Consider the following 14253-nt stretch of genomic DNA (forward strand, 5'->3'; position numbering starts at 1 on the left):
AAAAAAAGAAACCATACTCAAAAATAATCACATCTGAGTATGAATTTTATCTTTATGGTATCTAATTTTAAAATATAAGCTTTTAAGCAAAATAGAAGGCATCTTCTTCTTCTAGTAGTATCTACACTTTAATGAACAATAAAAACAACTTAGAAAACCAGAAAATAAAGGCATTCTTGATATGGAAAGAACTACTAAGGAAAAATTGTGAGGGCTGTAGTCAGTGCCATATGAGCCAGGAAAAGTAAATATGATCTGCACTAGAAGAAAATAGATGAAGGTGACCAAAAGATCAAGGAGATGCATCCTGGTTCCAAATCAAAAGGCCCCTGTAACTCAATTCCAATTCCTTGAAAATTCCATTCTCCATCCAGCTGTTTGAATTGAAGAACCCAGAACTCTCATCCAACCTGTTGCTTTTGATCTACTAGAGTCTTGCCTCCTGCTACCTCAATGCCTTAAAGATGGAGAAGACTCTAGCCCACTGATCAAGCAATGGGAGGAATGGAATGATGCAGTTACTGGAAATAAAATTCCAAAGTATTTCAACAACTTCTTGAGTAAGAAATAAACCCATACTATAATTTTGTCTGTGGGTAAGTTCACTGATACTGTTCCATTGTATAACTGATTGGAAAATATATGCCCAAAAAAGGTGTTTTCAAAGGTTTAGTGATGACAGATAGAAAATAAATAAAACAAAAATTTGATCAATGCATAAAATTTATGAAAATTAATAAGGAATACAATGGAAATATAAAATGAAACTGCCTGAAAATGAATATATATTATAACACAAAATATGAATAAGTTAAAATCCCCTCCTAAAAATCACATTTCGGTCTTACTCAGGAAGAAAAGCAAGGTCCTTTGCTTTACAATACTTGTATTAAATTTAAGAAACAGACTGAAAATAAAATGATATACCAACCAAAGGCTGTCAAAAGGAAGACAAAGTGGCAATGTATCACATAAACAGCATTCAAGCAAACAGCATTTAGTAGAAAAAAAAAAACATTATCTTAGATGCGTATACTTATTTATAAAAGATGTATAAGATATAAACTTTTTATAACATTCAAATATACAAAGCAAAACTATTGGAATCAAAAAAGTTTTAACAAACTGCTGATATAGTAACAATTCAGACAGATTATAATAATATTTGTAATGCAATTGTAATATAATGTAATTGTAATGTAGTAACATTGTATTAACAGATTCAGGAGAAGAATAAGGCAGAGGAAGATATATTATAAATGAAGAAACAAAATCATTAGTTACAATGATTTAGATTATAAAACTATTTATTTAGAAAACAATGCAGAATAATCTTTGAAAAATCTCCAGATCTAACCAGAGAAGTTCAGTATAGGAGCCAAGTGCCAAATAAACTATAAATATATTCTTTTTTATAAAGTGATAGCTAATTAAAAAGAATAATTGAGGGGCACCTGGGTGGCTCAGTCAGTTAAGCGTCTGCCTTTGGCTTAGGTTCTGGGATCAAGTCCACCATCAGGCTCCCTGCTCAGAGGGGAACCTGCTTCTCTCTCTCTCTTTCTCCGTGTGCTCTCTCTCTTTCTCTGTGTGCTTTCTCTCTCCCTCAAATAAATAAATAAATAAAATCTTTTTTTTTAAAGGAATAATTTAAAAATCTCATTCACAATAATAATGCATATAAACTAAACTTTAATTACAAAAAAAAACATGCTATTCTTTGAAGGGAAAAACTCAATGACATGCCTTTTTCTAAAAACAGGAAAAAAATAATCTAAAGTTCACTTATAAAAATAAATGGGTAAGAACTGCCAAGAATTTTTGTAATAGATTTGTAATGATGGAAAATTTGTCACACCAATTATAAAAAGGTACAATAAAGGTGTTGTAATAAAAAATACCAATAAAGAAGTGGACATAGAGATAAATAGACATGCTTGCCAGCTTCCCCTAAAGCAAGTAATCCAAGAGTACAAGCTAGATGTAGCAATGCCTTTTCTGATCTAACCTTGGAAATCACACACCATCACATCCATAATATCCCATGGGTGATATATCAGTCCTATCTGATAAGGGAGAGGACTCTACAAGGGCATGAATACCAAGAGGTAAGGATCATTGCAGATCATTTTTGGGGACAGTGACCACAAGATTCTAATACAAAACTCCTTAAAACTGTTTTAAGAACACATAAAAAGTAACCTAAACTTTTGTGTATGTGATAAAATTAAATAATATTGAGGGATGAATTGAAATATAAATAACAAATATAAGAAAAAGGTACTTACTTGGACAGAAACTTATGGAAATATTACATTCTTCATGTGATTGCAGAATCCCACTCAACACACTAATCTTGAATGTGCCATCTTTGAAGAGTTTCCTAGAGTCACCAATATCCAAAGTCCATTCCACATCTTGTTTTGAAGTATTGTATAAGACAAGATTCTATTCACACACAAAATAAATAAAAGAAGACATTTATAAAAATTAAAATATACAATATAAAATATAACTGTTTTACCATGCCGACTTGAAGAACTTATGTACAAAGTCAAATGATTAAAAGTGGAATTCACGGGCAGATTATTTTAAAAGTGATTTTAGATTAAAAAAAGAAGGTATGCAAGTATGTTCATAGCCTATTAACAATTATGAAAAATACACAAAAGATAAAGACTGGGTAAAATAAAAATGTCAAAATAGCTACCTAGCTAGCAAGGATGCAGAATAGCTACAACCTTCATTCACGATTGTGAGACTGTAAAATGATACAGTCACTTTGGAAGACAGCTTGGCAGTTTCTTTTGTTAAACATACAACTACCATATAACCCAGTAATCCCACTCCTAAGTATTTATGTAAGTGAAGTGAAAATTTATGTTCACATAAAAATGTGTATGTTAATGTTTATAATAGCTTTGTTCATTACCAAACAATGGAAGAAAAAAAGAGATTTCCTTCAAATAATGACTGGATAAACATTCCATACAATGGAATAAAATTCAGTGATAAAATAAGTGAAGTATTAATTCATACAAAATCAAAAATGAATATTAATATATTTTGCTAAGTGAAAGATGCCAGACCCAAATGGCTACATTTTATATAATTAAATTACCTATCAATCTGGAAATGCAAAATTATGTAGATGGAATCAGTGGTTGCGAAGTGTTGGTGAAAGGAGTAGTTGACTGCAAACGGGTTACACTGAGAATTTTTAGTATCGTGAACTGTTCTGTAATGTATTGAAGTGGTAGACAAATTATTCAACATATTTTTCAAAACCCAAAGAACTGTATACTACTAAGAGTCAACTTATATGTATGTAAATTTAAAACAACCAATCAAGATGTTGAGGATACCAGGATGGATTGTAGATTACAACATGCTATATTACAAATGTATGAAATAATCTCACTGAAGTTAATGGGGGCAAGGAGGAATGGCCTAAGTAACTGAAAAACTGTGTTTTGACTGGAAACTATAAAGCTAAAGACAAAAAAATAAACACTGTGGTCTAGTTGGTAAATGTGTTAGCAATTCTACCTACACTTTAAAGATTCTGAAACTTCTTTACTAGTACAGTACAGTTAAAAAAAAACAAGCAAATAAATTACAAATAAGAGAGCCAGATTTCTCATTGTCAGAAAAAGTAGTTAAAAATGAGCAAGGAAGAAAGACTGGAATAAATCTTGTAGTGCTAGATTAGAGTCAGAGATAGCAGTTTGAACTCATCTTTAGATAGATAGACAGATAGATGATAGAGATAGAATGATAAACATATAAATTATAGATATATGTATATTTATTTTTTTAGATATATGTATATTTCAAGTTACTATACGTAAAAGTATTTCCAGATTCTATTTGCCAAAAGGGCTTAGAACATGTGATACCCTAGTAGCAGCTAGGATACCTAGTGTACAGATCTTGGTTTCTAAATATCATTCTTCCATAAACGGTACTGGGGTTTGTTGGAGAAAATAATGATTCTAAAGATGGAAAAGGTAAAATGAAATATAAGCCTGGACCATTTTGTAGTGCCAGAAAGTATGAGAATGCTTAATGATGATGAAAGCATGTCAAAGAGCCAGCTTAAAAGAACTCTAAATGGCCAGAGCTGGAACAATTTCAATAACAAAATAAATAATGTAATATTGGATTATAACTAAAAGCATAAATATTTGTGAGGTTGCACTGATATGTTAAGTAATAAAATAACTACTAAAATATTTTTTCTTACAAAACAATTCCAAATAATATATGTAAATATCCCCCTCCAGGTACAGCTCGATTCCCAAAATTTTGAGTGGTGCGCTGAAATCGATGATTCACTTCCAAAATGTAGAGTATGAAAAAAGAAAAATAGTTTGTCCAACTTTTTTTCAATTCTCCTGACATATATCACCAGTGATAAGTCATGCTGATATCATGAACTCCCTTCACATGATGTGACAAAAAAGACATTTCACCACTGTTACATTTTTCCCTAAAACCCATGAAAAATAATAATGCAGCTGAGTCAGATGGAAAAAATCAGACAAACCAAAATTAAAGAGCATGCTGAAACAATACCAAACCAGTACTCTTAAAAATTGACAAAGTCATAAAAAAATTAGCAAGATTGAGAGCCTGCCCCATATCAGAGGAAACGAAATGAAATATGGTACCCTGGACTGGACCCTGAGACAGTAAAAGGACATTACCGAAAAACTGGTGAAACCCAAATAGAATCTGTTGTTTAATTAATAACTTGTACTAATGTTAATTTCTTAGATTTGAAAAATGTTCTATGGTTGTATAAGGTGTTAATAATAATGATGTGTGAAGAGTATACATAAACTCTTTGCACTCTCTTTGTAATGTTCTGGTAAATCTGGGAGCTGTATGCAGGACTTATGTGTAGACTTGTCTTTCCAGTGCAACATACTATCAAAATAAAAATATCAATTAGGTATTCTTTCAACTTTACTCTTCAAGATTTGAAAAGAATAGAATGATTCATACAATTGGCACCACAACAAAATGATGTACTTCATCTTTTTCTAAAGTATGGTTGATTTAAAATATCCAGGATTTAAAAATTAGGCAATTTTATTTCCAATGCCTCTCAGTACTTAAACATCTATTTAGGTCTAATATTTGCACGTTATAAAGAAAACAACATCTTTTAAAACACAAGGCAGACATGAAATTGTACTAGTCATTTGAATGCTTCATTTTTCTCATTCTGAAATGAGGGAATGGTAGGTAAATCAAAATACTATCCACTTTACAATCCTATCCCAAGAATGGAACTAATACAGTCATCCATAAAGAAACATTGTTTAGTATGTGTAGTATTGTGTTATTTTTTATGAATAATTTTATCAAAATGATACATGTCCATTTACACAAATAATTCAAAAATGCTTATAAAAAACAGTTGTCCCAAACAAATTAAAAAGAAAAAAACAGGGATCCCTGGGTGGCACAGCGGTTTGGCGCCTGCCTTTGGCCCAGGGCGTGATCCTGGAGACCCGGGATCGAATCCCACGTCGGGCTCCCGGTGCATGGAGCCTGCTTCTCCCTCTGCCTGTGTCTCTGCCTCTCTCTCTCTCTCTCTGTGACTATCATAAATAAATAAAAAAATTAAAAAAAAAAAAGAAAAGAAAAAACAGTTGTCCCACTCAACTCCTCCTTATCAATAGTTCTGCTTTTAAGAAGCAACAAATTTCAGCTAAATTTTGGATTTTCTCTAATAGTTACAGCCTTATTCTATTTTTTTAGCCTTATTCTAAATACAACATATCAATGTGTATTGATATGCATCAATTGTATCAATGTGTATCAATGTGTATACTTTAGGGTTTTTTGTATTGCTGCTATAACAAATTACCACCAACTTAGTGGTTTAAATCAATACAAATTTATTAAATTACAGTATTGTAGGCTAGAAGTTCAACAGGCATGTTGCTAGGCTAAGATCAAGGTGTTAGAAGGAACTATGATACTTTTGGAGGGCTCTAAGGAAGACTGTTTCCTCGCCATTCCCAGTTTCTAGAGGGCAAACAAATTCTTTGGCAGATGGCCTCCTTCCACTATCTTCAAATCCAGTAACATTAATTTCTCTACCCTTCGTCTGTCATCACATTTCCCTCTGAGTACAGCCAGGAAAACTTCTCTGATTTTAACCACTCATGTGATTCAACTGGGATCACCCAGATAACCCAGCATAATCTCCCTTGCTCAGAGTCTTTCATCTCCATCACATTACACATCAGTAAAGGATCTTCTGCAATATAAGAGAAAAGATACTCGCACATTCTAGGGATTGGAATTGGATAACTTTGAGGGCCACTCCCCTATCACACAGCTATTTTGTGATTTATCAGACCCAGATATTGTCTCAGTGCCCACTAGTAAAGATGAGGATTTAGTTCATATAAATCTTCACTCCTCCTTCAATCTCCCAATTTTGGATATTTATATTAATTCTTTCATTAGTTACCTGGTAACAATAAGCGATATATTTAAAATTCGAGTTCTTCTGTCAAGTCTAAACAATTCCCTTTACTTACCCACTATGTAAAATGAGTTTCACTCCTCTTTCTTCTTCCATTCCCAACTGTTCTATCAATTTAATCTTCATATACACGTTGCACATATCACACACTTGCCATTTTACATGCAATACACTATTTATGATCAAGTTTTAATTCTGCTCCATAACATATTAAGACTTCTCTGTATTATATATTTGATTATGACTATGTAAATAACATTCATGGCAAATTCAAGCAGTTCATTAGAGTCACATTTCTTTCTCCATGGGGCCAATGTGACTCTTTTGCCACTCAAGAGAGAAGGCTCTTGTCTAGATCCTCTTTTATCATGCCAATTGAACAAAATTTTAATTATATAAAATAAGCTCACATTTATAAAGGGATTGCTTTTCCTTTGGAATTCAATCCAATTCAGTTCACTAAAGCTTCCTTTCTAGCCCCACATACAAAGTCTTTTGCATCCTTGAAGTTATGGTAGAATTAGAAATCTTACTGATAATTAATACTTGCAACAGTCACATTTTAATTTCAGAAGAGATCCTTTATTCTTCTCTAATTTCATATAGTACTGTGCTATTATTTGACACATGCAATGTTAAATATTTTCTCCATATAATTTTTCTTCAAAGCTACAGAGTTCAAAATTAATTGTTGGAAAGGCAATATATATAATAAAGGAGTACTACAAATACAAATTTCTACTATATATGCATGAGCTTCCTTCTTATGCATGTCTCTTTTTTTTCGTTCTAGATGGATTCATTATTAGGAGACACACAGAGATATATAGTAAGAAAAAAGTAGATTGTCATAGAAGTCACTTTATTATATACCTGGACTTTTCCAATTTTTATTATTACCTTTCACCACATTTCCTTACTTGTATGGAACATGTTTCACATTAATTTAATCCTGGCTTCCATTTATATAAGGAGAGACTAGTAACTTAATTCTATTTAAAATATTTTGAATAGTCCTATTAAATATATATATATATATATATATATATATATGGTTTTATATGTATTTGTATACTTGATAATTACTTCTGAGAAATAGGATATATATGCAAGTTTTCTAAAAATGAAAGTATTCTTATAACACATGCTTCATAATAATCAATTCAATAAACCACAAGCCATATGAAAAAAAGTTGTAAGCTGCAATAATTCTCTATACATACCTCAGTTTTTGTGACCTTATTATTAGGATCCAAAGCATGCAATGGGATTTCAAATATAAAATCAGTGCTGGATAATCTCAATGGTGCTTGCAATACTATGAGAAGAAAGTAAATATACTGGTAAAATATTAAGAGATATTAGGTTATAGACAATTATACTTTTCAACACAAAACAATAAAGAATTTTTTTTATTTTTATGTACCCAGAGAGAAAACAAAGTCATACTTTAAGACATTTATAGAATATGATGGTTTATCACATCTATAAAATTCTAATTTTGTATATTAACGGTAATTAATTACAAGTACAATATAAAGATCACTCGTGATAGTAAGAGTATAAATATACTAAATATTGAGCTGAGAATAAAGTAAACATAGTTAAAATGATCACTATAATAGAGTTTGACCAATAAAGAAGTACAGAAGTGAAAAGAAACATGTCTTTTGCAAATATTTTGTCCCAGTCAGTGGTTTGTCTTTTTGGCCTTTTGGCAGTGTTTTTGCAGAGCAGAAATTTTTAATTTTAGTGAACTCCAGCTTTCAATTCTTCCTTCACAGATCTTGCCTCTGTTGCTGTATCTAAAATGTCATTGCCAAACTTAAGGTCATGTAGATTTTTTGTTTTATTATCTCCTAAAAGTTTTGTAATTTTGCATTTTACATTTAGGTCTGTGATACATTTTAAGTTAATTTTTGTGAAGGGTGTAAAGCCTGTATCTAGATTCTTTTTGTTTTTTGTTTTGTTTTGTTTTGTTTTGTTTTGTTTGCTTGTGATGTACAGTTGTTCAGCACTATTTTTTTTAGAAAGACTATCTTTTCTGAGCTGTATTTGCCTCTACTTGTATGTCAAAGATCAGTTGACTACATTTTTGTTAGTCTATTTCTGGGCTCTCCTTTCTATTCCACTAACCTACTGGTCAATATTTTTGCCAATACCAAAGTCTTGTGATCACTGCACCTTCGTAGAAAGTCTTAAAGTTGAATAGTGTCAGTCCTCCAATTTTATTCTTCTTCAGTAGTGTGTTGGCTATTGTGGGTCTTTTTCCTTTCCATATAAAGTTATTTTTTAAAGATTTTACTTATTTATTCATAGAGACAGAGAGAGAGAGAGAGAGAGAGAGAGGCAGAGACACAGGCAGAGGGAGAAGCAGGCATCATACAGAGAGCCTGACATGGGACTTGATCCAGGGTCTCCAGGATCACGCCCCAGGCTGCTGGCAGCGCTAAAACCGCTGTGCCACGGCGGGCTGCCCTCCATATAAAGTTTTAATAAATCTGGTAATACCCACAAAATAACTTGCTGGGACTTTGAGATTGCACTGAATCTCTGGATCAAGTTGGGAGGAAGTGCCATCTTAACAATATTGAGACTTTCTATGCATAAACATGGAATATCACTCCCATTTATTTCATTCTTTTATAACTTTCATCAGATAAATGTCATCATTTGATAATTTTTCTTGTATAAACCTTGTAAATACCTTGTGTTATTTATGCCTAAGTATTTCATTTTTGTTGGGTGCTAATATAAATGCTATTTTGTATTTAATTTCAAATCCCATTTGTTGATTGCTTGTATATAGGAAAGCAATTGACTTTTGTACATTGTTTGTATCCTGCAACCTTGTTATATTAACTTATTTGTTCCAGAATTGTTTTTAACTGATTCTTTCAGATTTTCTACATAAACAATCATGTCATCAATGAATGCAGAGTTGTAGTTCTTCCTTCCCAAGCTGCGTGTCTTTTGATTCCTTTTCATGTCCTACTGCATTAGCTAGGACTTCTAGTACAATGTTGAAACGTGGTGAGAAGGGACAACCTAGTCTGGTTCCTGATTTTAATGAGAAAGCTTTGAGTTTCTCATCATTAAGAATTATGATAGCTGTGGGTGTTTGCAGATATTTTTTTTTATCAAGCTGAGAAAGTTCTAACCAGCCCTCATTTACTAAGTTGTTTTCATGAATGGGTATTAGATTTTATAAAATGTTTTTTCCTCCTGAATCTATTGATATAATTATGTGATATTTTTTCTCTATCCTAGTCATATAATGAAATACACTAACTGATTTCTGAATGTGAACCAACCTTGCATACATGAGATAAATCTCACTTGGTCATGGTGCATAATTCTTGTTATACATTGTTGGATTTAATTTGCTAATATTTTGTTAAGGACTTTTTTTAAAAAAAAGATTTTATTTATTTGTTCATGAGAGACATAGAGAGAGAGAGGCAGAGACACAGGCAGAGGTAGAAGCAGGTTCCATGCTGGGAGCCAGATGTGGGGCTTGATCCTGGGACTCCAGGATCACACCCTGGGCTGAAGGCAGGGGCTAAACTGCTGAGCCACCCAGGGATCCCCTGTTAAGGACTTTTGTATCTATGCTGATAAGGGATATTGGTTTGCTGTCTTCTATTCTTGTAATGCCTTTGTCTGGTTTGGTACTAGGGTAATATTGACCTCAAAATGAGTTAGAAAGCATTCTTTGTGTTTCTATCTTCTGAAAGAGATTGTAGAGAATTGATAATAGAGAACTGGTAAGATTTCTTCTCTAAATGCTATCAAGCATTTATCTATCTATCATCTATTATCTATCAAGAGTCCACCCATCTGGGCCTGGTGCTTTCTGTTTTTGAAGGTTACTAAGTATTAATTCAATTTGTTTAATAGATTGAGGCCTATCCAGACTGTCTATTTCTTCTTGTGTGAGTTTTGGCAGATTGTGCCTTTCAAGAAATTGCTCCATTTTGTCTAGGTCATCAAATGTGCATGCATATTGTTGTTGATATATGATCCTATCATCCTTTTAATTTGAAGAAGTATTTTCTGGAAAAACTGAACTGCTCAAGATTAAAGTCTTATAGCCTTTGATCTCCTTAAATATTCACTGAGATCCAGATTGTCAGAAAGTGATATAATTGTTGGTAATGAAGCCAGCATTGTGGGACGCACTAATAATCATGAGAGAATAGGCAAAAATCAACAGACATTTAAGGAACTCTGCAACATGAAGGAGAAATAACTTAGCAAAAATTGAGACAATGTAGTCAACAGCAGAAAATTTCAAAGAAATCATCATAATAAAAGTAGAGATAAAGAATGTTGTTTTTATTTTTCAGAATTCTGTAAGTAAAGAAATAATCAGAAAAAAGTTAACTCCCATTAGTTTAAAATTGCCAAAATAATTTCTTAAGACATAATGAAGTCAGAAAAATATCCTAAGTACAACAAAAAAGATAAGAAAAAGGACAATAAGAGAGAAGATATAAGATAATTAAAATATATAACATAATCTAAGAAGTACAAAATATAGCCAATAAAGTCTTAAAGAAAGAAATATAGAAAATGGTGGGAACAACTTTTCAATGAAATAATCTATGAAACCTTTATAGAACTGGAGGACATGAATATCCAGATTGCAAAAGGTCCACAAGAACATAAGACCAAAGATTCATACTAAGGTTATCAGTGTGAAATAATGGAATACCAGGGATAAAAAGTAGCTTCTAAAAGCTTCTCAAGGGGAAACACTAGGTCATATAATGGATAGAGAAGAAGAAGAATGGCATCAGACTTTAAATGCCATAGTGGAAATTAGAAGATAATGATAATTTTGAGGAAAAATTATTTTCAAACTAGTATTTTATATGAAATCAAATTATCATTTAAATGTAGAAGGAAAAGCAAAGATATTTTCAGACATGGAAATTCTCAAAAATTAGCTCCCTTACACTCTTTCTTTATAAGCTCCTGGAAGATGTAATCTATCTAAACAGTGAAGTAAACCAAGAAATAGGAAGGCAAGGGATTGAAAAAACAGGAGATTCAAGACAGATAAGGGTTTTTCTTTAATTTTTTTAATTTTTAAAAAAGATTTTATTTTATTTATTTATTTTTAAAGATTTTATTTCTTTATTCATTAGAGAGAGAGAGAAAGAGAGAGAGAGAGAGAGAGAGGCAGAGACACAGGCAGAGGGAGAAGCAGGCCCCATGCAGGGAGCTCGATGTGGAACTTGATCTCTGGTCTCCAGGATCAGGCCCTGGGCAGAAGGCGGCGCTAAACCGCTGAGCTACCTGGGCTGCCCCCCCCCCCTTTTTTTTTATTTTAAATCCCCACAATTATAGTGAAAGGAAATCTTAGACAAAAGTTCTGCCACAGGGAAAGTATCTAGTCCATGTTGAAGCAGGAGGTTGTTGTGTTCTAGGAAGGTTGCTTCAAGAGAATAAGTAGACATGACATATTATGTGACAGACTAGACTATATGGAACATTGTCCAGACAAACATAATATAGAGCTCTTGGCATGAGAGGATTTAGTCAAATATCTAAGGACAATTGAGCACTTAGTAACTGTAGGGATAAACAAAAAGTTGAAAGAAAGTAAATAAAATAATTATGCAGTTACACTACTTGGCTTAACAACAACATATCATCATAACAATTACATTTCTGATAAAAATTTTAATTGAAATTTAGACTATAATTACATTACAAAATGGTAACAGGAGTTAGTGTTTCAAGTGAGTGAAGATGCTTGTCATTAAATAAGTGTTTTCATTAGATAATTAATGAAAAAAAAGTTACTGTCTCTGGGGTGCAGGATAAGCCTTGAGAAGAAGATAATGGATTGCAATTCTGGTTTAGCACTATTTTGATTTTAAAATGAATACATGTAATTTGAGAGTAAAGAGATAACAGCAAGTTTGTGACCCTCCTATAGTAATCATCCTTCTATTGAGGGGGTAGCTCAGGGGATAATAGACTATTGACTAAGCTTCCTTGCAGACATAAAAATGGAATTGACTAGTGGACTATTCAAAAAAATAATAATAAAATGAATAAAAACCACCTCAACATATATTACCTGTCCAATGGCCAATCAAAAATATCTGGAATTTATGGATTTATGAGACATTGAGGGTAGGAGAATGAGAATTGCTCATGTAGACATTTCCTCTATCAAGAGTACAAAAACAGGAAGCTAAAAAAAAAAAAAAAAACCAACCCAGCTTCCTTTGGGAACAAGGTTTCTACAAATGATATTCAAAAGTCATATGTTAATTCAAAAGCAAAAAGCATCTTAAGGAGGGAGAAAAGGACAATCTGGAAGCTGCATCTGATAGATACCAACTTCTATAGGAAGAAATGTTACATCTCTGCCTGATTATATTTGTATCATATCATTTGAATCAGTAGTAACCTTTGGGGTTCACAAGTTATATAATATAACCAATTTGCTTTGACATTCCAATCCTTTTTGGAAATACAGCAATATATATATATATGTTTTACAAATTAAGTATAGAAATTGTTAAATGAATTTTAAAACATTAAAAATAGAAAAAAAAAACAGAATTACATATATACCAAATCTGAAGATGGGTAGATGTTCTAATCTTTAAACAATGTTAGAAATCACAGAGGAAATGATAGCTAAATTTCACTATAAAATTGCTAAAAGAATCTATTGAAAAACACAACAAAAGGCAAACAATGAATCTTAGAAAAAATTCACAGTAAAAATGAAAAAAATTAATATAGATGAGGAAATCACTGACATCTATCACACAAATACATCACCACAATGATAAAGGTAAAGTTCATGAATAATTTACATATGAAATATATTATTAATAGCAAAGATAGAAAATTTTAATCCTCATAAGTAATTAAAGAAATTTAAATGAAAATTGAAATGATGTACTTTTAATCACATAGAAAGAGATCCAATTTCTTTAATTCAATGCTGGTTAGAGTTTATACTGAAGGAGAGGTAAAACAGCATAAATCTTTACAAAAGCCATTTTGCAAAACATATCTAGAGCTTTAACATGTATCTACTTTTTCTTTTTTGAGAGAGAGAAAGCCTGAGTGTGTGCTCACTGGAGGAAGGGTGGAGAGGCAGAGGGAAAGAGAGAGAACCTTAAGCAGGCTCCATGATCCTGAGATCATAACCTGAGCAGAAATCAAGAGTTGGATGCTTAATGGCTGAGCCACCTAAGTGTTGCTGACATATATATGCTTCAGAAGGAAAGCAGCCAATTCAGAGAATCTCACTTTGAAAAGAAATCTAAACAGGTAAAAAGTATTATACACAAAAATGTTCACTAGCACAAGATCTATATGAATAAGAAAATAAAAGAAACAACCTAAATGCGTAAATAATCTATAAGAGACACTGGATGAAATATTCTATAATAGTTATCAGTGTTAATTTATACAATTAAGAGTCTATAACATCCAAGTAAAAGTTTCTATAGAGTGAAGAGATTTCTTTTTTATTTTTTAGAGTGAAGAGATTTCAACTGAACACAGGCAATAAGATCAAAACTATGCTAAAAATAAATAATGGCATAGAACAAAATAATACGGTACCAAGATATTAATAGTATGTTCTACATATTTACATTCCAGATGTCATATCTGTGTTTCTAACATTTTCCAATTTTTCATAATGACAATACATTAATTTTTATTTGTCAAGTAGGTAAATTTTATTTTTCATGTAAGTAATTTGC

General features: G+C 31.9%; 1 protein-coding gene across 5 annotated transcripts in view; it reads right to left on the reverse strand.

Moving 5' to 3' along the window:
* Window positions 1–14253, reverse strand: part of CFAP47 (cilia and flagella associated protein 47) — a 502530-nt gene that overhangs the window by 386155 nt on the left and 102122 nt on the right. For all 5 annotated transcript variants that reach the window (XR_012026084.1, XR_012026085.1, XM_072815366.1 and 2 more), the window contains exons 23-24: window positions 7729–7823; window positions 2286–2445 (exon numbers count right to left, since the gene is read on the reverse strand). Coding sequence is in view for 3 of the 5 variants with exons in the window: in XM_072815366.1 (XP_072671467.1) it covers window positions 2286–2445; window positions 7729–7823 (255 nt within the window). In the remaining 2 variants the exon portion in view is untranslated. The remainder of the gene's footprint in view (window positions 1–2285; window positions 2446–7728; window positions 7824–14253) is intronic.

This window comes from Canis lupus, chromosome X, assembly GCF_048164855.1.
Source record: "Canis lupus baileyi chromosome X, mCanLup2.hap1, whole genome shotgun sequence".
Taxonomy (NCBI): Eukaryota; Metazoa; Chordata; class Mammalia; order Carnivora; family Canidae; genus Canis; species Canis lupus.